Source organism: Saimiri boliviensis, chromosome 1, assembly GCF_048565385.1.
Source record: "Saimiri boliviensis isolate mSaiBol1 chromosome 1, mSaiBol1.pri, whole genome shotgun sequence".
NCBI classification, from domain to species: domain Eukaryota; kingdom Metazoa; phylum Chordata; class Mammalia; order Primates; family Cebidae; genus Saimiri; species Saimiri boliviensis.
Genome location: NC_133449.1, coordinates 130,754,206 through 130,781,626, shown reverse-complemented (window position 1 = coordinate 130,781,626; position 27,421 = coordinate 130,754,206). Strand labels below are relative to the sequence as shown.

The 27,421-nt window shown below is 44.3% G+C and overlaps 2 protein-coding genes across 4 annotated transcripts in view; one reads left to right on the top strand and one right to left on the bottom strand.

Annotated features, from left to right (window-relative positions):
* The window catches only part of TBC1D8 (TBC1 domain family member 8), a 139,228-nt gene extending 119,163 nt beyond the window's left edge, over nucleotides 1-20,065 (top strand). For all 3 annotated transcript variants that reach the window (XM_003938047.4, XM_003938048.4, XM_074404262.1), the window contains exons 12-20: nucleotides 289-574; nucleotides 1,608-1,737; nucleotides 1,901-1,999; nucleotides 2,914-2,982; nucleotides 7,695-7,935; nucleotides 8,467-8,532; nucleotides 16,540-16,629; nucleotides 17,057-17,154; nucleotides 19,034-20,065. In XM_003938047.4, the coding sequence (XP_003938096.1) occupies nucleotides 289-574; nucleotides 1,608-1,737; nucleotides 1,901-1,999; nucleotides 2,914-2,982; nucleotides 7,695-7,935; nucleotides 8,467-8,532; nucleotides 16,540-16,629; nucleotides 17,057-17,154; nucleotides 19,034-19,486 (1,532 nt within the window). In that variant the 3' untranslated portion in view covers nucleotides 19,487-20,065. The remainder of the gene's footprint in view (nucleotides 1-288; nucleotides 575-1,607; nucleotides 1,738-1,900; nucleotides 2,000-2,913; nucleotides 2,983-7,694; nucleotides 7,936-8,466; nucleotides 8,533-16,539; nucleotides 16,630-17,056; nucleotides 17,155-19,033) is intronic.
* A 714-nt stretch (nucleotides 20,066-20,779) lies between these two features.
* RPL31 (ribosomal protein L31) lies at nucleotides 20,780-25,565 on the bottom strand. The gene is made up of 5 exons (XM_003938050.3): nucleotides 25,483-25,565; nucleotides 25,001-25,107; nucleotides 23,247-23,372; nucleotides 21,517-21,629; nucleotides 20,780-21,234 (listed from the first exon to the last, which is right to left on the bottom strand). Exons 2-5 carry the CDS (start codon nucleotides 25,105-25,107, stop codon nucleotides 21,203-21,205), a joined length of 378 nt encoding a protein of 125 aa, XP_003938099.1. The 5' UTR covers nucleotides 25,483-25,565; the 3' UTR covers nucleotides 20,780-21,202.
* Nucleotides 25,566-27,421: the final 1,856 nt, after the last annotated feature.

Below are 27,421 nucleotides of genomic sequence, written 5' to 3'. Positions count from 1 at the left end.
ATATTTTCTTATATGGTTTGAGGTAGGGGCTAGCATTCCTTTTTTATTTCTCCCATGCCGGTTTCCAGCTGATCAAGCAGTATTTTTTTTTTTTTTTTTTTTAATGGCTATCTTTTACCCTTTAAATTACCTTGGTCAAAATATCAGAATCAGTGAGTTAAGCATGGGTACTTTTCTGTACTGAAATTCTGTCTCCTTGTTCTGGTTATCTCAGAGTGATTTTAATTTCAGACTGTCCTTAGAGAGTGAGTCCCACCCCAGCCATAGCCCTGTGGCCTTCTTTTCCAGGGGCGCAAGTGGACCAGTCTGTCTTCGAGGAGCTCATCAAGGGTCACCTCCCGGAGCTGGCGGAGCACATGAATGACCTCTCAGCCCTGGCATCCGTCTCTCTGTCTTGGTTCCTGACCCTATTCCTCAGCATCATGCCTCTAGAGAGTGCGGTGAATGTGGTAGATTGCTTCTTCTACGACGGCATCAAAGCCATCTTCCAGCTGGGACTGGCTGTGCTTGAGGCCAACGCGGAGGACCTGTGCAGCAGCAAGGATGATGGCCAGGCCTTGATGATCCTCAGCAGGTGGGCCCCACCATGCCTCTGTGGCAGGGATGGAGGAGGCGGTGGCACATGTCCAGCAGGGCCATTGCTGGGGAAGTTTTCTTTTCTCTTTTTTTTTGAAAGAGTCTCACTTCGTCACCCAGGCTGGAGTGCAGTGGTGCAGTCTCTGCTCACTGCAACCTCTGCCTCCCAGCTTCAAGTGATTCTCCTGCTTCAGTCTTCTGAGTAGCTGGGACTACAGGAACCCACCACCATGTTTGGCTAATTTTTGTATCTGTAGTACAGACCAGGTTTCGCCATGTTCGCCAGGCTGTTTTCAAAGTGATCCACCCACGTTAGCCTCCCAAAGTGCTGGGATTACAGGCATGAGCCACTGCGCCTGGCCCCTGCCGAGGCTTTCTTTTCCACTCTGCTTCTTGACACTCTGTGCCTTTCCAAGTCAGTTCGCCATGTGGCACTGTCCCAGGCATGGGGTGGAGGGCGCCATTGTCCCTCACTCCTTCCACAGTGAGAGGGTCCAGGAAGAGCAGGGCCATAAATGCTTTTCTTTAAGAAGATTAAATGTCTTGCATTTAGATGGACTCATCATGGCCTTGAACAGGGCTTGGGAGACAACGGGCATCACGGGTGTCAGGCAGCCAGCTGGAGGCTTGCAAACATTTTCTGTGTAAGACTGGTGAGCAGCAGTGGGGAAAAGGTCCACTAGGATGAGCACTAGAGCTGGGCTTTCTAGGAGCCAAGGGCAAGCCAGATGACATTGAAAGAGGGGGTTCTCTTTCAGAGTATGATGGAAGCTTAACCTTGTATGTATGCACAGATTGTTGGGCTTACTTCACTGGAGAGTTTCAGACCCAGAAAGCCATCCATGCAGCCCGATCCACAAGCTGAGCTGCCCCTCACTTCTCAAAAATGAGCAGAGTAGCTGCAGCCTTGCCCTCCTCCCCGGTGTTGGTGTTTGGAAATGCCTTGGCATGTCTGACACTGTGACAGCAGCACATGTTGTATGGTACTCAAATGAGAATGGACTGGGGCGTTGATGGGGCGGTGTGTTCAGGTTTCTAGATCACATTAAGAACGAGGACAGCCCAGGGCCCCCAGTTGGCAGCCACCATACCTTTTTCTCTGATGACCAGGAGCCCTACCCTGTGACTGACATTGCGGACCTGATCCGGGATTCCTATGAGGTAATGGAAACCCCTGCCCTATGCCCCATTGCAGCCCCCAGTCCCTCCACATCCATCTTACGTGACTGGGAGATGGATGTGGAGGGAAGTTCCTGGGCCACCTCCTGTTTCCACACTTTGGATGAGCAGGGGACTAAGCAAGTGGCCCCTTGTTTCCCTGCAGAAATTTGGAGACCAGTCTGTGGAGCAGATCGAGCACCTGCGCTACAAGCACAGAATCAGGGTCCTTCAAGGCCACGAGGACACCACAAAGCAGAATGTGGTGGGTAGCGGCCTCCTCACGCCAGTGCTCATGGTTTTGGGGAGCCAGCCTGGGAGTGCATGTCCTTTTCGGTCATGTTATAACAATGCCAGCTTTTAACAATGTATTATTATTTTTTGCATTACATGAACAACATAATAGGGGCAAAGTAGTGTAGAAACAGTATAGGCTTCGGAGCCAGGTAGTAAGTGTACTCACCACTGACAGCCTGTTTCCCCTGTGTAAAGTGGGGATAACAGTGCCTGCCACATAGTTAAATGAGGTTGGGGTCTGTGATGCCTAGTATGGGACCTGCAGGGCCGTTAGCTGGTGCTCAGAAGGCTTCTCCTGCTCACGCTGTTTCTCTGCTAGCTTCCTGGCTTCCATTAGAGCTCAGTAGGTTTTCGTTTTGTTTTGTTTTGAGATGGAGTTTTGCTCTTGTTGCCTAGGTTGGAGTGCAATGGTGCGATCTCAGCCCACTGCAACCTCTACCTCCCGGGTTCAAGCAATTCTCTTGCCCCAGCTTCCCAAGTAGCTGGGATTACAGGCATGCACCACCATGCCCAGCTAATTTTTTATTTTTAGTAGAGAGGGATTCTCCATGTTGGTCAGGCTGGTCTCAAACTCCTGACCTCAGGTGATCCGTCCTCCTCGGCCTCCCAAAGTGCTGGGACTAGAGGTGCGAGCCACCACACCCGGCCAGAGCTCAGTAGGTTTGTCCTTAGGCATTGATGTGTGGACTGGAAAGAGGCTGAGGATGAAACACGTAGGAAGGATACCTGGAAGTAATCTTTGTCAGAAAAGAGCCTTTGCAGGAGGGAAGCTGGCGCATGGGCCCCTTGGGTCCCCTTCAAGGAGGAAGAGTCCCCTCCTGCCCTGACCCCCAGGGGTGCAGGCCTAGATTTCATGCCATTGCTGTGTCTTCTTTCCTCAAGCTTCGAGTCGTTATCCCGGAAGTCTCAATTCTTCCTGAGGACCTGGAGGAGCTCTATGACTTATTCAAGGTACGCAGCTCTGGGAAGATGAGGGGTTCCGGGCCCAGAGCTGGCCTGAGCCATGGTGCCCAGCCTGCCAGGGGCCAGCATGCAGTGCAGGCTCTGTGGAGCAGAGGCCGGAGCTACCCGCCTTGAAGCTGTCTTGCCTTGCCTACTCGCTTCTACCCAGAAACCTCTCTCCCCACCTGGAACATGGGAGGAGGGGGCCTGGGTATTTCTTGGGTAGCCCAGCAGGTGTGGCCTCCCACTGAAGCTGCTGCACTCTGCTGGGAGGGCTTTGGTGCCGTGATCTACTCTGCTCTGCTCCCTGCTGCTCTAGTGAGTGCGAGCTCTGGGTCCTTATTCCACAGGAGATGAAACAGCAACCCTTACTGAAATTATCACCTGATATACTTTTTAATTACTTGTGATCCCACTCCGCAATACATGCATGCATATTTTTCATATTTGTGTGGCAGATATGCTTGTAAGTTCGTATTCTGTTTTTTCCTTGATGCCGTTATTAACATTCTTCCATGTTGCCATATAGTCTTAATCATTTTTAATAACTCTATAATCTGTCACATAGCTAATATTTAATATAGTAAACTAGATTTCTAATATTTGGATATTTACCTGGAATCACCCTGCAAAGAACATCTTCAGGCATGTTACTAGAGCTTTCTTGCTTGAAATAGTGAATGGAAATGAGGAAGAGAGGCAGGCACTTTGGATGACTCTTGCTACCCTGGCAGAGAAGGGGAGGAAGCGCAGTTGCAGAAAGCAAGGCCGCAGAGAAGGGAGTATGGCCGCCCCAGCTCGTCCTGGTAGGGGCTCCAAGCCCCTTTCCCTCCTGAGTTCAGGTTACCGGTATGACTAAATGACAGTGCACAGTCCTGTGCTTCAGAAGCCGTGGAGCAGGCCTTTCTCTGCAGTCACTGACGTGGGTTGTTGGGTTAGTAGGTTCCTGCACTCCTTATTCCTAATGAGCAGGATGGGTGGGGAGAATTAGCAGGCTGCTTTTCCCTGTAAACAGCATGTTTGCAAGTTTTATTGTTTCCTTTGTTGTGTGAAGGCAAAATATGAAGTCAAAGGTTACTTGGTATCCCAACCCCAGCCTCATTTTGGCTTTCAAGGAAGGAAAACGGGGATTACTAGGAACATGAAAGTAGGCAAACAAATTATGTGAGTTTTTGGTCGTGCTTTTTACCTTAAAAAGACTTTCATTTACTTAGGGCTAATTGTTCTCAGGTTCAGAGAGTGGGAACTGCAGCATGTCTGAATTTATATAATTTAAATGATGGCTTTAAATTCACAATAAAAACAAATTTCGTTAAGCACCGGCCACATCATTCACGTTTCATGGGAAAGATAAAAGACGGCCTTCAGAGCCGACCATGCAAGTTTCTTGTTTCTGTCCTTCCTATGAAGGACGAACAATGTTGGTTGGTACTTGAGGAAATTTATTTTTATTGTTAGTTTAAAGCCATTCTTTAAATCACATAAATTCAGGTTTGTGGCTGGATGTGGTGGCTCACACCTGTAATCCCAGCACTTTGGGAGGCCAGGGTGGGCGGATCACTTGAGGTCAGTAGTTTGAGACCAGCCTGGCCAACATGGTGAAACCCTGTCTCTACGAAAAATACAAAAATTAGCCGGGCATGGTGGCGTGTGCCTGTAGTCACAGCTACTCGGGAGTCTGAGGTAGGAGAATCACTTGAAAGTGGAAGGTGGAGGTTGCAGTTAGCCGAGATCATGGGCACTGCATTCCAGCCTGGGTGACAGTGAAACGCCATCTCAAAAAATAAAAATAAATAAATAAATAATTAAAAAAAAAAAGAAAGGAAAGGGTCCTATCCTGTGCCCCTGTTACCCTCCCTTGTACAGGTAATCACAGTTAACAGTATGTTGCATATCTTTCTGGAATTTTCCCCCTTGTATCTGCCTATAAATCCACAGATGCCTACAATAAATACACACACGCTCACTTTCCTTTCTCACATAGAAGTGAGACTGTGCTATACCTAATGACCTGCAGTTTTCTTTTTTCAGTTGACCATATATCATGAACATATATGTTTAATCATTCACCTCTTGAGTGACATTTGTGTTGCTTCTGGTTGTTGCTGCCTGACACCGAGGACCTGTGCATTTCCTGCTGATTCTGTAGAATGGGTTCCTTGAGGTGGAACTGTTGGGTCATGGGGGATGTATATACCCAACTTCAGTCAATACTGCTAAAGCATTTATTATTTTTTAAAATTACAGTTCTGGCTGGGCACAGTGGCTCATGCCTGTAATCCCAGCACTTTGGGAGGCCAATGCCGGTGGATCACTTGAGGTCGGTCAGGAGTTTGAGAGTAGCCTAGCCAACATGGCAGAACCCCGTCTCTACTAAAAATACAAAAATTAGCTGGGCATGGTGGCACGTACCTGTAATCCCAGCTACTTGGAAGGCCGAGGGAGGAGAATCGCTTGAACCTGGGAGGCAGAGGTTGCAATGAGCCAAGATCATGGCACTGCCCTCCAGCCCAAGCAACAAGAGTGAGGCTCTGTCTCAAAAAAAAAAAAAAAAAAAAAAAAAATTACAATCCCACTGATGGTATCTAAGAGTACTCAATTCCCCACACTCCACACCCACCCAGCATTTAATATCATGGATCTTTTATAAATTTTGCTAGTCTGGTAGAAAATGACATTTCATTTTAACCTGAACTTGTTTACTCATTAATGAGGTTGAGTGCCATTTCATTTTTATTGGCTAGTTGTCTACTTTTTTGAATCACCTGCTCATATCCTTTGCCTATTTTTATAGTGGGATTCTATTTTCTGTGGGATTCTAGTAAACTAGTATTCGTCCTTGACCTATGCATTACAACCATTTTCTTCTGCATTTTATGGGCTGTTGATGTGACAGCCTATATGAATTTACATAGAAATTCATGGTTGCCCTGGATTTTAAGGAACAGAAATTTATGTGACCTTTATTTCACACTTAAAAGTTCCTGTGGTAATTTTCATGATTCTGTAATGACTATTTAAATAACATGGCTACAGTGAATATGACAGTAAAATTATAAGTGGCATATTGGTCTCTGTTTGAGGATATGAGCTTGCAGACTACAGCACCTGTCCTTGTTTCTGTCCCATCCTGTGGACAAATGGTCAAGAACCCTGCAGTTATTTGGAACCAGTTTAGACTTCTGTAAACTGGGATGTCCAAAGAGATGATGTAGTCATGTAGTATGGGTGGAAGTGATGGGTGGCTCTCCTTGTCCTCAGCGTTAGGGCCTGTTTTGATTAAGTTGGTTTTCAGTCTATTTCCAAGGCTTCAACTCACCTTTTTAAAAAAACCTTATTTAAAAATATTGTTAATATACTCATGTGGTTCAAAATTCAGAAAGTAACAAAAATATGCAATATAAAGTCTTAACTTCCATCTCTGGGGCCCTCCCCACAGGTAGCCAGGATTATTAGTTCCTTTTGTATCCTACAGATCTGGCTAGTCCTTTTTGATTTTCAAATAATATGATTTTGGGCCAGTCATGGTGGCTTATGCCTGTAATCCCAGTACTTTGGGAGGCCGCGGCAGGTGGATTACCTGAGGTCAGGAGTCTGAGACCAGCCTGGCCAACACAGTGAAACCCTCAACTCTACTAAAAATATAAACAGCCAGGTGTGGTAGCAGGTGCCTGTAATCCTAGATATTTGAGAGACTGAAGCATGAGAATCACTTGAACCTGGGAGGCGGAGGCTGCAGTGAGCTGAGATCACACCACTGCACTCCAGCCTGGGTGACAGAGCGAGACTCTGTCTCAAAAAAAAAAGAAAATTTTGCTTTGTTGCCTAGCGTGGAGTGCAATGGCGTGATCTCGGCTCACTGCAACCTCTGCCTCCTGGATTCAAGTGATTCTTGTGCCTCAGCCTCCCGAGTAGCTGTGATTTACAGGTACACGCTGCCATACCCAGCTAATTTTTTGTATTTTTTAGTAGAGACAGGGTTTTACCGTGTTGTCCAGGCTGGTTACCAACTCCTGAGCTCAAGTGATCTACCCGCCTCAGCCTCTCAAAGTGCTAGTATTACGGGTGTGAGCCACCACGCCGGCCAAAAAAATGTAATTATAAGTTAAAGTATCAGAATAAAAATTGTGTGTCTTCTGTAATGAAAACAATGTCAACTGAACTGCACATTTAAAAATAGTTAAAATGGTACATTTTACATTATGTGTATTTTACCACAGTAAGAAAAAAAAAACAAAAAACCCTTGATAAAAAAAGAAACCAGGCTTGGTGCACAGTGGCTCATCCCAGCACTTTGGGAGGCTGAAGTGGGCAGATCACCTGAGGTCGGGAGTTTGAGACCAGCCTGACCAACATGGAGAAAACCTGTTTCTACTAAAAAACAAAACTATTCAGGTGTGGTGGCGCATGCCTGTAATCCCAGCTCCTTGGGAGGCTGAAGGAGGAGAATTGCTTGAACTCTGGAGGTGGAGGTTGCGGTGAGCCGAGATCATGACATTGCACTCCAGCCTGGGCAACAGGAGCAAAACTCCACCTCAAAAACAAAAAGAAACCAACATCAAAATTACATATTCATGTGGGCAAGGACATTAGGGTAAAAAGGAAACCCTTTATGTATCCAGTTAGATTGGTGAGATTGTGAGTAATTTAATATTTTGTTTGTGTTACAACATGGCTTATTCAGTAAGCAGTAAGAGCTCCCTTTCCCCTCTTGTTTGAAGAGAGAACACATGATGAGCTGTTACTGGGAGCAGCCCAGGCCTGTGGCCCTACGACACGACCCCAGCCGGCCCTATGCCGAGCAGTACCGCATAGACGTCCGGCAGTTTACACACCTGTTTCAGCTAGTCTCACCCTGGACCTGCGGGGCCCACACGGAGATCCTTGCTGAAAGGACGTTCAGGCTCCTGGATGACAACATGGACCAACTCATCGAATTCAAAGCGTTTGTGAGCTGCCTTGGTATGCTTCTGTGGGATTTCACAGTGAGTTGCTTTGGGGGTGTGGGTCTGTGAACAAAAGACAGTGGATCTTTGGAGCAGGCAAATGCACATGGCGAAACACTTTTGCAACTGGCTTGACATGAACTTATGATTTTGAAATATCACTCTGCAGGCTCCTCTCAGGAATTACTTTCTGAAGGGGTTGGGAGAGGGGCTGCACTCTCAACATACGAGGCTGTTCACCTTGCTTTCCTTGGCACAGTGTGGTGGTGGCTTGATGGGAGCCATGTTCCTTACTTTTGTCCATAAAATTAAAATGCTTTGGAAGGTATGGGGCCAGACAACATTCACAAAGTTCCTTGGAGCTCACACAGTTACCAGCCTTGCCTTTATCACTTTAGTTGCTACCATGGCATGTGTCTGGGGCAGGACAGTTGGGGGTGGCAGGTATTGACCTTCCCGAGTGTTCTCTCCACAGTGAGTTTGTGTCCTGACATATGGACTTTAAGCGTTGGCATCAACTCATCTTCTCTTCTTAAAATTTTTGCAGATATTATGTATAATGGAGAAATGAATGAGAAAATTAAACTATTATACAGGCTTCATATCCCTCCAGGTAAGAAAGTCCAAGTAGCAAAGTTAGACTATGCTCTGCTTAAACACAAGAACAGTTTTGTGCGTGACCCTGAAGCTCTTCTCTGTTTCAAGTTCACTTACACTTGAGGCAACAGGTGTTTCTAGCTTGGGGTTTCGGGTCACAGGTTTTAAGTTCTATGCTGCAAGGCTCTGACGGGAGCTCCCAAACTGGAGTGAGCACCAGAATCTCCTGGAGGGCCTGTTAAACCAGGTTCCTGAGCCCCCGCCCTGGTTTCCGACACCCTGGGTCTGAGGACACCTTGAGAACTGCTGGCCTGTGGAATGTGTGTGGGAGCGAGACGCTGGTTACCTTAATAGAGAGTTATTTTAGGACACTGAATCTGAAAAACCATTGCATGTTTCTAGTGCATCAGATGATGCTTTCTTCAAATGTCAGCACTAGTAACCAGGAAAAGGAAGCCCCTTGGAAATTGTGAGGTCAGACTTGATGTTGACAGGAACAAGACCAAGGAAGCCTAAAAGGTGTTGCTAGGATCTTCAAAACTAATAGAGAGGAATCAGAAATCCCAGAGGGTCTTCCACCCCCTGCCAGTGCTGTGGTTATGGTTCTGGTGTTGGATGGTGCCTGAGGAGGCTGGTGGGCACTGAGGGGGCTTTTAGGGCCATGATATCTTGGTGGCTTTTACAACTATTAATGCATATACACATTCCCCTTCATCCACTGGGCATATGTTCCAAGAACCCCCCAACCCCTCTGTGGATGCCTGAAACCCTATATACACTAGGTTTTTTCAATCTGATCACCAAGATGGCTAATGAGTGACTAACGGGCAGATAGTGTAGACATTGTGGAGATACTGGACAAAGGGAGGCTTCACATCTGACCTGGGACGGAGTGGAACAGCGCAAGATTTCAAAATGTTACTCAGCAGCATGCAGCTTAACACTTCAGATGCTGCGGGGGCTACTGTACAAATGCTGAAGATGCACCTGGACATTACTTTGGGCTTTCTGGGTCTACTTACTGGGTGCAGCCATTACTGAACCCCAGGCACACTGTCCCCAGTGAGCATTCTGTGCTGGCCACACAGAATGCTCCTTGACCTTCCCATTGACAATTTGCACAATTATGACTTTAGTGCAAATTGTTCATTTGATGATTTATTCTCTGTCAACTGATCATAAATGTAAATTGCTTAGCATCACTGAAGTTTTCTGCCCTTTATGTCAATATAAATTGTTTTAATTTATCCTTATTTTTCATAGATGTTTTCCTATTAACGTAGAAGGCATGAATAATTGTTTATCTTCATATAATCATCATCATCTTTGCATAGTTGTCATTATCTTTATCTGGCATTCTTAAATAGAACATGATTGTTTTTACTTTACTCAATTATTTTATCTTGGTTTAAAAATAAATGTTATTTTGGAATAATTTTAGATTTATAGAAAAGTTGCATAGATTAGTACAGATAGACTGTCACCATATTTTAAAATTTATAATTAACTTTTGAATTATCTAAGATTGATTTTTGATTCTTCATCTAACTTTCTAATGAATTACTATTTGTTTCTAAACAACTTTATTTCTAAAAGATGTTTTAATTACATTGATTTATTAAAAGCATTTGTAGTCCTTCATGGTTTCAGAAAATCAATTGTTCAAACCTTTTTGAACTTATATGATTGTGATATTTACACTGCATGATTCTGAATTTAAATCAAGTTCAATGGAAATTAAGATTTGATACATTATTTTTTATGGATGTTTTGTATCTGAATTTTTGATGCAGTTAAAAAAGCCTTAAGAAAACAATGATAAAAAAGCCTTCCGAGTGCAGACAGCCTAAAATCTCTATTTGAAAACATCATTTTCCTGAGGCCATGCAGACTTCTATCTAAGTACTTTTCATTTAAATAGACTTAATTCTAACAAATACTTACTTTCATAACAAATAACTTTTTAAAGGTGGGACAGACATACTAGTTATGAAATGAAGGTTCACAGTCACAAATCAGGAAGTATAATGAGATTACATCAAATGCGAATTTGTGTGCCTAACGAATTCTCTTCACCTAAGTCGTCTTATTTGCCTGTGGAAGAGGCAAGGGTACAAAACATGGCACATCAGGCCTTGCTGCATATACCCGCCTGGGTAGAGCAAGTCTGGCCCTCTGCCAGGGTAACGTAGGAGACCAGATGTCTTCTGTGAGCTTGGTCGTAAAGGCATCTGCCGCAGCTCAGGTAGCAATGAAGAGCTGAGGCCCAAGGCCTCCCCCATTTCCAGGAGGGCTCACTTTAAGGGCTCTTGGCAATTGTAACACTATTTAGCACAGGAGCTAGGAAAGAAATACTACAGATGATTTGGTACCGTATCAGGTACACAGATAAAGAGTATTCCAGAAGTTTATGAAATCAAGAGTTTTCACCACAGATTGATAAACCTACAGATTTTGGTTGTTTTGCTTAGTTAATTATATATACTCATTGGACTTTCAGAGCAGAGCTTCCCGAAAGAACTTTATTTTCCTTGGAAAGAAACAAACTGCCGAGAAAGATGTATTGAAAATGGTCAATGAACACACACAAATGAGACAATTTGGAGGTTTTCTCTAAGTGTGTATACTGAGTGGGTCTGTGAGGACCCCTCACATCATGAGTTCCTTCTGCGAACTCTGAGATTCAGGGAATATGCTATTTTATTCACAGACAGGTCCTCTGAAAGGTTTGCCTGTCAGCCTGAATCCACATTAAAGAATGTCCTTAAAATGTTGACTAATAAAATTGGAGCTGTTCCAGTCTTTGTGTTCAACCTTCTGTGAAGGGATAGGTTTCCTTCTGAGGTCTTATACATAACCAAGTGCATCTGCTGTCTACAGGATGAATTTTGTCAACAAGTTGAGTTAAAAGGAGAAACCTTTTGAAGAATTCCAATCTGCAGTTGGTTAAGGGTAATTATTGGCTTTAAAAAAAAAAGCACTCGGCCGGGTGCGGTGGCTCAAGCCTGTAATCCCAGCACTTTGGGAGGCCGAGGCGGGTGGATCACGAGGTCAAGAGATCGAGACCATCCTGGTCAACATGGTGAAACCCCGTCTCTACCAAAAATACAAAAAATGAGCTGGGCATGGTAGCGCGTGCCTGTAATCCTAGCTACTCAGGAGGCTGAGGCAGGAGAATTGCCTGAACCCAGGAGGCAGAGGTTGCGGTGAGCCGAGATCGCGCCATTGCACTCCAGCCTGGGTAATAAGAGCGAAACTCCCTCTCATAAAAAAAAAAAAAAAAGCACTTAAAACATTGAAAACCTGAATGAATTTACTTGATAATTGAAAGAGCACATAAAATTATATTAACATGTAATGACAAAATAAGAATTCAAAGGAAAAGTTCAACTTTGAAAAAGGGGTCACAAATCCTTCATTAATGATGTTTAGTCAGTGTTATAATTTGAATTCTAAAACATAATTATAGATTAGTATAGCAATATCTGTGTATGAATGAGGGAAAGCTTTGTTATTTTGAAATACTTGATATGAAAAAGTGTTGATTAGATTCAAAATCTAGTCCCATTAGTGAAAAAATGGTCAACATTACATTTGTCAGTGAAAAAGGGGTTGATAAACAGAATGAGCACATGCTTGAAGTAGAATTACGAGCATTGGAACCATTCAGATCCCCTATAATGACTTTTCATCAAGTAGAGAAAAATGCCATTTGCTTTCCCTTTCTTGTTCAATTTCTCACTGATGGTGACAATCTGTTTTGAAGAGATAATCATTTTGAAAATCTAATTGGGAATTACATGTAGCTACTTCACTATTAGTATGAAAACTAATATTAAAAAGTCTGGAGTGTGCTGAGTTATTGGTAACATCCTTTTGGTCACTTGATCCTGTCTCACCTGTGGTAAAGTGATGTATCATGGATATCTGTTAGAATGGATCTGCTTGCCGGGAGCAGTGGCTCACGCTTGTAATCCCAGCACTTTGGGAGGCCGAGGCGGGTGGATCACGAGGTCAAGAGATCGAGACCATCCTGGTCAACATGGTGAAACCCCATCTCTACTAAAAATACAAAAAATCAGCTGGGCATGGTGGCGCGTGCCTGTAATCCCAGCTACTCAGGAGGCTGAGGCAGAAGAATTGCCGGAACCCAGGAGGCGGAGGTTGCCATGAGCTGAGATCGCGCCATTGCACTCCAGCCTGGGTAACAAGAGCGAAACTCCATCTCAAAAAAAAAAAAAAAAAAGGAATGGATCTGCTTTCCAAACCTGTGTAGTACAATTGAAATATACAAGATCTTTGCATAGCATGGTCTGCTTTGCTGAGGGTATCTGTAGATTAGATGGTAGGTACTGATAAACACATACCATTGAATGCCACATAGAGATGTTCTGGACAAGGATAGACTTGCATATATGATGGTGGTCCCATAGGATTACAGTGAGACTGAAAAATCCTCTTTTAGCCATTGTAAACACTGTAGCAAAACATATTACTCATGTTTTTATGATGATGCTGGTGTAAACAACTCTACTGCCATCGTATAAAAGTCTTAGCACATAAAATTACATACAACACCTAATACTGGACAATGACAATGAATATTATTGGTTTATGCAATTACTGTACTATTTATCATTATCTTAGCATGTATTCCTTCTACTTATTAAAAAACAAGTAAACTGTAAAACAGCCTCAGGCAGATCCTTCAGGAGCTATTCCGGAAGGCACTGTTATCACAGGAGAGGGCACCCTGTGTGTGTTATTGCCCATGAAGACCTTCAGTTGGGACAAGATATGGACGTGGAAGACACTGATATTGACGATCCTGACCCTGTGTAGGCCTAGGCTAATGTGTGTGTTTGTCTTGGTTAGTAACAAAAAAGTTTAAAAGATTTTTTTGATAGAAAAAGATTTTATAGGAATATAAAAAAAATATTTTTGCACAGCTGTACAGTGTGTTTGTGTTTTAAGGCAAGTGTTAAAACAAGAGTCAAAAAGTTAAAGTTTATAAAGTAAAAAGTTACAGTAAGCTAAGGTTAATTTATTGAAGATCAAGAAGAATATTTTAAAAATAAACTCAGTACAGTCTAAGTGTGTATGAAGTCTATGGCAGTGTGCATTAATGTCCTAGGCCTTCATATTCACTCACTACTCACTGACTTGCCCAAAGCAACTTCCAGCCCTGCAACCTCCATTCATAGTAAGTGCTCTATACCGGCATACCAATTTTTGTTCTTTTATACTCTATTTTTATAGTATATTTTCTACATTTAGATATGTTTAGATCAGGCGTCCCCAAACTTTTTACACAGGGGGCCAGTTCACTGTCCCTCAGACCGTTGGAGGGCCGCCACATACTGTGCTCCTTTCACTGACCACCAATGAAAGAAGTGCCCCTTCCTGAAGTGCGGCGGAGGGGGTCGGATAAATGGCCTCAGGGGGCCGCATGCGGCCCACGGTCCGTAGTTTGGGGACGCCTGGTTTAGATACATAAATACCATTGTGTTACAGTAGAGTAATGTGCTGTACAGGTTTGTAGCCTAGGAACGATAGAGTTTATAGGCTAGTTGTGTAGTAGGGTACACCATCTAGGTTTCTGTAAGTTCACTTTATGATGCTTGCATAATGACAAAATTGCCTAATGATGTGTTTCTCAGAACGTATTCCTGTCATTAAGTGACACATGACTATAAAATAATAGATTTCACAGAATATTTGCTGTGGAGAAAAACCTTACATGCATTACGGAATGGGATGTGTTTAAAAGTGATGTCAGTAGGAGTGAAGATAAGAGACCATATGACTACTGGTTGTCAGAGATAAGTATGACACTCAAGTTACACCCACCATCTTGATTCTTCATTTTTTGGTCAGCTTTTTCTTAGGGCTATGCTAAGAAACAAAACTGAAGATAACTCTGTAAGCTCTTGCTTTTAAGAATGTGCTAATATGTCAAGGAATCTGCTGGAACCCAAGAAACTGAGGGATGCTTACACTGCTCTAAGGACCAAAATAATAATGGGATGGCCCAAACTGCATACGGAAAAAAGGCTCACCAGGTGACATGGAAGCAGATTGACCAAATGATGATGCAGCTCAGATTAAGAGCCTCCCTCAGGAATAAAAACAGTCATTCTAAAGATTTAGCTGGAGGAGATAATGATTCTGAAAATGGATGATGTGTTGAGGAAATTTGCAAAGGTCAGCGTCTCACAGCGCACAAAAAATGGCAGTGTAGTTTATATTCCAGTTTAATAGGGGCATAGAAAATGGTAGTTTACATTCCAATTTAACTCAGAACTGGGTTCCTGAGTTAAAATGTGACAGAAGATTTTGAAAAGTATGGAAACATAGAATATAAACTTCATAAAAAAAGAAAAACTTTTGTGAAATTCAGTGACTGCATCAGACCCTTTCAACAAAAGAAAACTAAGTGCTAAAGATTCCTGGTATTATCCAAATCGTCAAGAAGCCACTAAGAAATCAGATGTATGTTCCCTGCCTCCGATAGCTGTTGCATTTCAAGTGATTTTTCTTAACAATAGATCCTTGAAAAACAAGTTGGATACCTTAGTTGATTTACCTATCAATGACTTGGCTATACTGGAACTTCTAATTAATCCAAATGCAAGGCCTCACTGCTATAATTTGATTGTTTTCAACCACTATGGAGGGATGAGAGGAAGGCCCTATATTGCTTTTACAAAATAAGCATGGTGGAGAATGGGATTATTTTGATGATTACTGTAATGTCTCAATTGCATCTGAAGGCCAGATTGTGTTCACAGCCGTATGTGAACTCTTCTACCAGAGAGAAGATGCTTATGGTGAAACTGGCTTATTCCCTCCACAGGCATCCCATTTAGAAAGTGAGGAAGCTGGCAGTGGCAATGATAATGATATAGAAAATGAAAACTGTACAATGTGTAATGAAGGTCCCTAAGGCCAAAAGGAGAGACTTTCCTGCCGGTGCTATCTGTTGGAGCAATGAAGTTACCTACTACCTTCAAACAGAAGTCTGAGATAGGGGTTTCAGATGACCAAATGTAAATCCTTCATCTGATTTTAACTTGTGTAGTACTTGAAGTGAGACACAACGCCTCTCAATCCATTTATATTCTTGAATTACAGGCTACATATATATAGGAATGTAAAAATATGGTCATGTTTAAACAGCCCAAATACATAAAAAGATTGAAAGGAGTTTTAAAGATTGTATGTATTCTTAGTAGTTACTGTTTCCCATGATGCATAGTAACCTATACTTCTCATCATAAATAGATTGTGGAATGAGTATTTTCAGTGAGTTCCATGTCCAGGTGATGTTCTCTGCATATGCTGTGATGGCAGAGGTTGGGAGGCTCTGGGGGTTGGTTGGCTCCTTGGCTCTTTGTTACTGTGAATACTTTACCTGCCTCCTTGTTGGACACTTGCCCACCCCCTGGATTAATTGCTGTCTTTCTATGGCTCCCATCACATTTCATTGATGACTTGTATATACGTTTCTACTTTGTGGTATGCCAAGCTCTTTGGCATCCCAGCACTATTCCCTGGGAAATCCATTTCCATCCTGACTGCCCCAGGTACCAGGGTTTGCAATTTTTCTTCTATTCAGTTTGGATTCTCACATGTGCCACTGCACAGAATTTGTTTTGGGCCAAGTTGGAAAAACGGTAGCTTTCCATAGTTTTGCTGCCATCTTGTGGAAACCTGTTGAATAGCAGCTGAATTTTGCCTTTGATTTATTCCCAGCAGTGTCCTATGAATGTGTACGTTGTTAATTATAACAGTCTCCGCATGCCTCTGGGAAGAAGCACATTTGGTGTGGGGGACATTTTATTTTCTATTTTCTTTGCGTAGCCAGACAGTGCTTGGTGTGCATTTGAGTTCATGGACCCTGCAAAAACTACAGTCCACAGGTTGGGAGCTGCTGGCTTAGCCTTTAGTTGCCTAAAAAGCTACATTACTGTCAGTTTTGGTAACACAGAAAATTTATTTAAATCTCTCATCTTTTTTTAAGCACTCACTGAAAATGACCGAGACAGCCAGTCGCCATTAAAGAATCCTCTGTTGTCAACATCAAGACCCCTGGTTTTCGGGAAACCCAATGGCATGTACCTCTTTTCATTGCAGCTCTCCCCGGCGCACACCAGTGCAGCGGAAGCAGGCACTGTGTTGCCCTCACCCCTCTTCTTGTAGCAGCCCTGCCTTTTCCCCTCGCCCAGTGAATTATCCCCAAACCCACTGCCTCTAGAGGCCAGAAACGCTCCAAGGGGGAGTGTTGCTGGGTAGTTGCCCCTTGCCTCACCACCAGGTTCCTTCCTCCTGTTTGCTGTTTCACAAGCCCTCTTGGAGCAGATGTTGCCCAGTTACCACCCATCTGTGGTCAGTTGTAAAATCAGCTGCCTTTCCGAGGGTCTCTTGCTTTCCGGTTTTGTATGGAATTTAATTCCTCACCTCCTTGTTCCCCGCTCCTAGTTTCCTTTTTGCTTTCATTGAATTTATTTAAACTCCATATTGTTTTCTTTTGTTTCAAGGTGGTGCAGTTGATTACCAGAAACAGTTGAAGCAGATGATTAAGGATTTAGCCAAAGAAAAAGATAAGACTGAGAAGGAATTGCCCAAAATGAGCCAGGTATGAACTTTCTTCAGTGCAGAGAATTAACTATTTTTTTAATGATTAATCTGGGAATCAAGCTTGGGCCCCTTTACCCGCAAAGTCCTGGAAGTGGAACTCGTGGTGATTAAATGGTGAGTATTAAATTGTGATTAACTCCGGATACTCCAGATCAGGCGTCCCCAAACTTTTTACACAGGGGGCCAGTTCACTGTCCCTCAGACCGTTGGAGGGCTGCCACATACTGTGCTCCTCTCACCACCAATGAAAGAGGTGCCCCTTCCTGAAGTGCGGTGGGGGGGCCGGATAAATGGCCTCAGGGGGCCGCATGCGGCCTGTGGGCCGTAGTTTGGTGACACCTGCTCCATATTCAAAGTGCTTCCAAAGAGGAGGCTGCCACACACTTCACATCTTTGAGGAGTTTTTATATAAAATTCATTTATCCAGGTTGTGATACTGATTTATTCCTCTGGGAGGTAGAGACTGTGGATGCAGCATTCTTCCCTTAAAAAATACTGTGCTCACTCCCTTTCCTGGGAAATCACTGGCTACATGATACACAGTACTCATAGGAGTCTCTAAAGCTTCTGAGCATCTTCCAGAAGAGAGTTGTGCTGTATTCAAGTTCCATATCATGGTGGAAGGTTGGTTTGTTGCACTTTGAAAATGGTTGCTCCCAATGTTTAGGAAATGTAGGCTTAACGTTAAAAGCATTCCTTTTTTGCAGGACTTAAATCATTTTGGTGCTGTGTACTATGAGCCTTCAAGAGTAGAATTTAGCATGTGGTTTTCTCAGTCTACAGTTTGTGGGATTAGCATTTCATAGCCTGTTTGGGAAATGCTGCTTGTCTACTATACCAACAATTGCTCTCAGATGTTCATTCTACTCCTTGGACATATGATCAAAGTCAGTTAAAACCTCATCACCCAGAGCTATCAGTATTCATGGTTTTGATACACATACCTTTTTTTTCTATAGATAATGCTTCAAACAAAACATTAATTAACATTAAGGGCCATGTTAGTACTCTACTTTTCTTTCAAATAACCATGGATCTTTTCCCCAAATTGATGTTACATTAGTACCTAACTGTTTTTCTGTTCCTGGAGTAATTGTGTAGCTAGATCCCACCTGAAGCACCTGTCCTCACATTACATATTCTCAATTTCAGCAGGAGTCTCTCAGATTACACTGAGAAAACAGGCATCACTGTTCCATTTCATTTTACATTTAGGTCCTGCATAGGCTTCCCACCAGAGGAACATGCCCTAACTTGATAGCATTTCAGCTGTTTCTAGCATTTTCCTATGATAAACTAGCTTAAAGATCCCTACAGAGAAATCTGTACATTGCTGTGGTTGAGATGGAGTTTGCTCTTGGTGCCCACACTGGAGTGCAAGGGTTTGACCTTGGCTCACTGCAACCTCTGCCTCCCGGGTTCAAGCGATTCTTCTGCCTCAGCCTCCCGAGTAGCTGGGACTACAAGCACACCCCACCAAGCCTGGGTAATTTTGTATTTTCAGTAGAGACGGGGTTTCTCCATGTTGGTTGGGCTGGTCTTGAACTCCCAACCTCAGGTGATCTGCCCACCTCAGCCTCCCAAAGTGCTGGGATTACAGGCATGAGCCATCATGCCTGGCCTGCTGTGGTTTCTTGAATTGCTGTGTTAGATACGCACATCCTCTAGGAAGGTCTACCCATTTCCAAGTGTGTGCTAAGATTCCCAGGAATCACCACTGTTAATAGTTTTCAGAGTGGAAGGGCAGAGACTACCCTTTCTTATATTCTGTGTCTTCAAAAGTACTATGTCGTTTTCTCAAAGATCACAGGTAAAATGTTAAAAAATGACACTTCCACCTTGGTTCTGCTGCTACAAAAGACTTATTTCCATTTCAGAGAGAATTTATCCAGTTCTGTAAAACACTGTACAGCATGTTTCATGAAGATCCAGAAGAAAATGACTTGTACCAAGCCATCGCCACGGTCACCACGCTGCTGCTACAGATTGGGGAGGTGGGGCAGCGAAGCAGCAGCTCTGGAAGCTGCTCCCAGGAGTGTGGGGAGGAGCTGCGGGCCTTAGCTCCTTCTCCTGAGCAGGACTCAGTTTTTGCGGACACTGGGAAAACTCCTCAGGACTCCCAGGTGTTTCCAAGGGAGGCAGAAGGGGACTGGACTGTCTCCCTTGAACATATTTTAGCTTCACTTCTGACTGAACAGTCATTAGTAAACTTTTTTGAAAAGCCACTAGACATGAAATCCAAACTTGAAAATGCCAAGATCAATCAGTACAATCTTAAAACTCTTGAAATGAGCCAATCACAGTCTGAACTTAAGCTGAGTAATTTGTAGCAAGATAGCTGCTATGCACACTGGAGTTGGCCATACCAAAGCACGGACCAGACTGTTTCTTGGGGTTAGCCCTAAACTCAGATTTCAGTCTACTTTACAAATGGGGCATCTGGATAAACAACCCGACAAACTGGCCAGGCAGGTGAACCGACGCAATCCTCAAGCATTTCTATATATTCTTTGATTGTCAGTGTGCTAGGGTACCCATCAGTTCCCTTGATGCTTAGTTTTTGCCAGATTTGCTGAAATGGGCACTTCTGTGATGCTAGTGTGATTTTGCGCTCAGATGAACACAATTCATGTGTCATGCTAAGAAGCAAGAAAAGCCCCATGCTTTTTTTTCACTTGGAATGACAATAGGAGAGGTCAAGAATCAAGTTCGCGTTCAAGATCTAAGGGAGTCCACTATCTGTGCAATTGTATTTGGCTTTTTTTGCACTAATTGTTTCAATGCTGGTAATTGAAACCATTTTAATATTTGGTTGTATTCACTTTATATGTCCTTCCAAAAATGTTGTGTACAAACCATGCTTTCAATGTTGGCTTCCAAGTTTTTTAATAAGACACTTTTTGTATTTACTTGGTTCTTTTCTTTTACTTTGTAGTTAAGTGTCTTAAGCTGTAGACTGTGCTAGTGCATGGGTAAGCTGAGACGTCGCCACTGCCCATCCATGGTTTCTGGGTGGCCTAACACACTGTAGGTACTCCTCAACCCCACCTTAGGTGTGCCCTACCATCACCAGTGGGGCTTCAGAGACCTCTTTATGGCAGCATTCAACATACAGCTTGTCGATGCTGGTAAAAAATCCCAGAAACACTGCTTTAGGACTGAAATATTTTGCTCTGTCATGCAGTGGTGTAATCTCGGCTCACTGCAACTTCTGCCTCCCGGGTTCAAGCAATTCCCCTGCCTCAGCCTCCTGAGTAGCTGGGACTACAGGCGTGTGTCACCATGCCTGGCTAATTTTTTTTTTTGTATTTTTAGTAGATACAGGTTTTCACCACGTTGGTCGGGATGGTCTTGAGTTCCTGACCTCATGATCCATCCTGCCCGCCTCAGCCTCCCAAAGTGCTGAGAGTACAGGCATGAGCCACCATGCCTAGCCCAGGACTGAATTATTACTACAAATTTTTGTTATTGATACCTTAAGGAACTTCTGAACCTTGGTTCCAAGTACCTGAGACTACAAATAACTCACGTGACCATTACAAATGACTTAAAATACTAATCTGGTTACCTCACCAAAAATCAATTATTTTAGAAGACAACAATACTCAATATAGATGTAGGCGGAAACTTAAAGACCTTCTGCCATGTTAATTTCATTAAATTTAAGATGCTACAGATGTTACATTATTTTAAAGTTGTTTCCTAAAAATGTTAAGATGCCAATATCAACTGAATTCTACACCCTGGTTTCTGGAAAAACGCTTATCTTACCATTAACAAAACATACAAGTAGAATCATTAACAATATACCTTCAGTATCCCAAATACCCAGAAGAGTGGTTCTAATACTAGGTTGCACTTCGAAATCAGCTTTAAAAACCTGCCTAACCCCAGGGGAAGGCAGCAGAGGCCATCAGTGTGAGAAAAGCTCTCCAAATGATCCCATAATTAGGATAGGATATACAAGCACATTATGTTTTAACCAAAAAGAACCAAAACATAAAGGCAATTTTTAAAGTTTATTTGATGTATTTGACGATCAGCGATTAGTTCTCATCCACATTGACTGTCTGTAGATCTGTAAAAGAAATGACAGTCAGCTTCCACACCCACATCACATCTCGCATCTTAACTCTTGAAACCTTTTGTAGGAGGGCCTGGGCCTGTAGCATTCCATTTTCCTCATCTTTTCACATTCCAGATGTGCTTTCTTCAGCGTCTTCCCACACCAACACACAATTTTAAAAAAGGTATAATGATGTGTATCACCCCCAGCTTAACAGATGAATTCACATTTTAACAGAGCTAAGGACATTTTTCTAATGTTAATTTAAATGGCTTTATGGGATGGAGAACTTACTTTTGAAAGTGGTAACAGGTACATAGGTAACCAAAGTATAGAGCTTATTTGGTGAATCTTCATCCTCATTACGTTTTCTGGACAACCGCACACGGATTCGGTATGGGACATTCCTAATAAACACATAATTGTGTTGCTAAAGTCAATGCATCCTTTCAACCAAGCAGCTGCCAGCTGTATTCATGTATCTCATCCCTGCTTCTAATGCTGTCCTGTCATCTAGTGTGACCAACCAAGAATTTATCCTGATATTCAACCAGTTAATCCTAAGCAGGTATCTGGGTCCAAATGTGTCAGTCTTTTGTCTGTAGTGCCAGAAACTTGTTATGCTATTTTTCTGTTATAGTAAAACATGAAGAAATGGCTGGCTTGTGCCTGTAATCCCAGCACTTTGAGAGGCCAAGATGGGCAGATCATCTGAGGTCAAGAGTTCGAGACCAGCCTGGCTAACATGGTAAAACCCAGTCTCTACTACAAAAACAAGCCAGGTGTGGTGGCGGGTGCCTGTAATCCCAGCTACCTGGGAGGCTGAGGCAGGAAAATCACTTGAACCTGGAGGTGGAAGTTGCAGAGCTGAGACTACGCCACTGTACTCCAGCCTGGGCACCATCTCATCCCCCAGCTCTCATCCCGCAAAAAACGAAACAAAACAAAAAGGTGAAGAAACACCTAAAAATTCTGCCCAGGCGCATACTCAGTTTCTCTAGCTTCCGCATGCAATCCTTTCCTCCTGTTCTACCCTCCCCCCCAGCATCACAGCTGATTCTTTTTCCTCTATGTATATCATGATATGCCTGATACTGTTCTGGGCCCCGGATTTCTATAAATTCAGGACTTCTCTTGGCTCCTGTGATCCCATTCCTATTATTATCCCAAAGAAGGGAATGGAGGCTCCTTTACTGGACACCTCTCCTGCTGCACCCCTGTAGGGCCCACCCACGGAAAAGCTGGGTCTCAGGTCCCTCTCTTGTTCATCTTACTAAATCTTAAGGTTTAAATACCCAGATGCAGACAGTCCCTCTGCCATCCATTTCCAGAATCAACTAGTCCACACTGTCATCATTCCTCTAGCTGCCCCTCACTCTACTTTTGCCACTTGACAAGATGTCCTTTTCAAAGCACAAGCCTCCTCTGCCTTCTGGTTCCACTCCACAGCAGGGTCGAATGTCAGCACTAACACCTGGGCTAGACAATTCTTTGTTGTGGGAGCAGCCCCATGAATTGTAGGGTGTTTAGTAGTCCCTGGCCCATAGTATGCCTCAGTAGTGACAACAAAAAACTGTCCCCCCACCGCCCCCCGCAACAACCCTGGGAAGGGACAGGTAAAACTGCCCCAGGCTGAGAACCACTTCTCTCATGGTAGACTTGTCATGCTATCTATATATCCTACAAGGTCTGCCCTCATCCCTCCCTCCTTGACTGGGCTTGCAGTCACTTATTCCACCCAACTTGCCCTAACCACCCTGCTCCCAGATTCCACCAAGCTTCCTCTGTGCAACGCTCTTTCCCACTCTACAGTGCTGGCTCCTTCACTTGGGTCTCAGTTTGTAAGGCACATTTAGGGGTTCCCTGCAGATGTTAGCCCACCCTGAGGCATCTCACAGTTATTTTCATTATACTTCCACATGCATTAACCAAATTACTCAACTAATATGGGCTCTGCAGGGTAAGCGCCCTATACGCTGCTGTCATTGTGAAAGTTCACCTTCTAATACAGATAACTTTAGCACCTTATTCCTTTGGCCCAGACAGCTTTGTTGAGCCTGGTATCAATGCGCACATCTGGAGTTCCCATCTCCTTCATAGCAAATTTCCGAATCTCTTTGAGTGCCCGAGGGGCACGCTTCTTGAAGCCCCTAAGATTCAAACATAAGTGAACAAATTAACAAAAGGAGCACAAAATTAAATTAGATACATATAAGAAGTCCTCAGTATCACTGATAGGCTCCTGGAAATGGACTTTAAGCAATGTCCTCTATAACAAAACCACGTTTTTACAGCATACAGTAGGCCAGTGTGCTTAAAGTTCAGTGAAGACTTACTGTAGATGTTATGTCCTCCTGTCATAAAATCAACCTAGGCCAAACCTTAAACCAGGCAGGAACAATCCTTTTTTCGCCACCAGTGTGCAACGCTCAGCAACTAGCACCGTAACTAGGATAAGATGCATAAACCATGAAGTCCTCAAGACATGTTTTTGGAACAGACAGATCATTCAACGCTATTAACGTCGTCTACACTTAAAAGAGCAGGGATCTGAAATGTGCAGGCAGACTTCCTCTTGAGTATGATGAGGGCAATGATTAACTCCATGGAGCTCTCCATCTGCCAGTCTCTATCCAAAGAGCAGCATGTGCATGTCATTAACTTATGTATGCTCAGAACTCCGAGTTAGGTACTAATAACCCTCTGTTCACGATGAGGGTACACAGGTACCTTTAAATTTTATGCTTACAGTTAAATAAGAGATGCAAAAATGCAGAACTCTACAGAGGCTAAAAAGACCAACCATTTGGATAAGACCATTTCAAGTGAGGCAGAGACCAAACAGCCTACAGAGGTGTCCCACCGCCCCAGACTGTAAACTACTTCCTTTGCCCTATCCTCTCCAGTAGTATATGACGCCATTTCCAGAACCCATCAAGCAAGCGCATTTCACTTAAATACTTAACACAGAAGTAAAGGGTACTAGAAATAACAGCAGCTGACAATCCATAAATCCACAGGTTGCTTACATAAGCTTCACAGAGCTTATGTAAGCAACCTATTGAGTCCATCAGATGGTATCTAATACTACAGAGAAAAACCAGGGAAAAAAGAGAGGAAACATTAGGGAAGGGAAGTTTCTATAAGACAACCAAGGTGGGCCAGGTGTGATGGCGGGCACCGTAGTCCCAGCCACTCAGGAGGCTGAGGAACGGAAGCGGAGACCGGGCCACTACACTCCAGCCTGGAGACAGAGCGAAACTCTTATCAAAAAAAGGGGGCCAAGGCTGACATTGGACTCAAGGTTTTACGGCAACGAAGCATTTAATTATCTGTGAAAAAGCATTCAGGCATGGGGGAAAAGTAAAAATTCAACAAAGCAGCTACTTTGAAACAGAAGCATGCCCGGTATGATTAAGTGAGTCAGCCAATGTGGGACCATAGCAAGAACTCTTGATTTCTAACCTAAGACAGAAGGCCGTTGGAGGATCTGAGAATAGACAATACATGTTTGCGGGAAGGGAAGGGAACAGGAGCACGGAACTACTACTGTCAGCACTCAGGTAAGAAAGAATGGGGGCGGTCAGAAAGACCAATGCAACTGGTCGGACCGTGAATGTATCTGGAAGGTAGAGTCCACAGGATTTGCTCACTTGCCAATGAATGAAACAGGGAAGGACACGAGGAAAAGACTGGGGTGGAGACGATTCGGCACATCTCTGAGAGTGACAGCCAGACGCGTGAGTTTGCGCTTCAGGGCGGCTACGGGGATACTCACACTCCATGGATGCGCTTGTGAATGTTGATGGTGTATTCTCGGGTCACCACCTCGTTGATGGCAGAACGGCCCTTTTTCTTCTCGCCACCCTTCTTTGCAGGAGCCATCTAAATGCAGGCAACAAGGAGGCTCAGAGCAAAGTTGGACAAGCTCAAGCCAAGTCCTCCCTCCCAACCTCACGCTGTCACTCTCGGGGCGCTTTCAGGTGCTGAGATCTGGCCACGCTAAGTCGGTCACCCAGTGGCCCATGCACCGCGCTCTCAGATGCCTCCGACCCGGAAATCCCTGCCGCCCCGGCTCCCCTAAGCCTGGTCACTTTCCTCCTCGGGCTCCGGGAGCCCTTAAAAGCAGTGTGTATTCCCATCTCTCCAAAACCGGAGCCCAGGGCTGGCTTGGGAGAGATTTCGCGGTCCCAGTTAGCACAATCCTAAAGGAGGATGGGTCCGGATTCCAGAAGCCCAGCCTCCGCCACACATACTCACCCTGTCGGGTCCGAGGTGGAAAGAAAGAGCGCAAGGAATTGTGGGAGAAGGAAAGTCGCAGTTGCAAATACAACTTCCGGGTCGCCCGGCGAGGGGGTGTGGCTATGGAAGAGGAGAGACGAGGCTGTGACGTAAGCGACGCGCGCCGAAGTGGGGCCAGCGAGCTGGGTCCGGGCGGGTTCGCGCGTTTGGGTCGCAAGCTCTTGTTCAGAGCTGAGATATTTCCTCTGGCTCCGCAAAGGAACTTGCGTCCCTTGTCTAAGTCTTCGGATAAAACCAAAACCTAGGCCTACAGCTGGATGGGAGCAGGGCCACAGAGAGAGACTTTAGTTTTTTTTCCCATTCATTAATGCATCCTACCAACACTGACTGAGCCTGCGTCGGGCGCGGTGCCTGGCTGGCGGTCCCAGGGTCACTAAGACACAGCCGCGCGCTGGAGGTCTTAGGAGGGCCAGCACAGCATCGCGAGTGGTTGCTGTCCTGGGCGGTGGCGCCACAGGACGGTTGCGTCGTCTCGGTGCATAAGGGTGGGTCGGGTGCAGAAAGGAGGGGAGCCCGGTGCGCGGTCTGGAAGCACTGGCAGGAGATACTAGTAACTGAGGAGTGGTAGAGGCTGCTGCACGTCGAAGGACTGGGGCAGTGTGGCTTCCCAGATTCTTGGTTGAGGGGTGAGAGAGCCTGTGGGGACCTACTCATTGAAGATTTAACTATTACTGGTCATAAGGAGTCATTGAAAGGTTTTCAGGAGGGCAGCGCCATGATCAGATGTTTTAGAATTAATTTGGCTGCCCAAAGTATCGCTTGGGAGTAGTTGGGGGCTACAAGACCACTAGAAATAAGCTATTTACAAAATACAGACAAATGATGAGGGTCTGAACTAAGACAGTTGCAGCGGGATTGGAAATGAGTGCACTAATTTTATAGATACAAGGAGGTAAAATTAAGAGGAGTTGGAAAGAGAAGACCAGAGGAAATGCGGCATTTAAGAGGTATGGAAAGCAGAGGCTATACGAAATTAGTCAAGAATCATTAGAGCAGTGTGGAAAGACTTACCTGAAAATATTCTAGCCTGGGCGTGGTGGCTCACACCTATAATACCAGCACTTTGGGAGGCTGAAGTGGGTGGATCACGAGGTCAGGAGTTCGAGACCAGCCTGGCCAACATGATGAAACCCCGTCTCTACTAAAATACAAAAAATTAGCCAGGTGTGGTGGTGTGTGCCTGTAGTCCCAGGTACTCTGGAGGCTGTGGCAGGGGAATCACTTGAGCCCGGGAAGCAGAGGTTGCAGTGAGCCGAAATCGAGCCACTGCACTCCAGCCTGGCAATGAGTGAGACTCCAACTCAAAAAAAAAGAAAAAGAAATATTCTAGGCCGGGCGTGGTGGCTCATGCCTGTAATCCCAGCACTTTGGGAGGCCGAGGTGGGCGGATTGAGACCAGCCTGACCAACATGGTGAAACGCTGTCTCTACTTAAAAAATATAAAAATGAGCCGGGTGTGGTGGTGTCTGCCTCTAATCCCAGCTACTCAGGAGGCTAAGGCAGGAGAATCGCTTGAACCCAGGAGATGGAGGTTGCAGTGAGCTGAGATCGCACCACTACACTCCAGTCTGGGTGACAGTTGAGACTCTGTCTCAAAAAAAAAAAAACCAACAACAACAACAACAACAACAACAAAAAATATATATATATATATGCGCCAACTGGAGGACAGTGCCAGAGAGTTCAAGTAAGGCAAAAACAGATGCATCTCTTAGGTTCTACAAACAGGAGATGGTCAGTGATTTTTGCAAACAGTTTTACTTCTGGAGCACTGGAGTGTGGGGGTGGGCTGCTTCCACCTATTCCCTTCTTTCACAGGAGTACACCATTTTTAGTGCCTTCTTAAGCACACGAGCTAAAAAGTTTCTAAACTCTCAAATATCTGAATATTTATTCA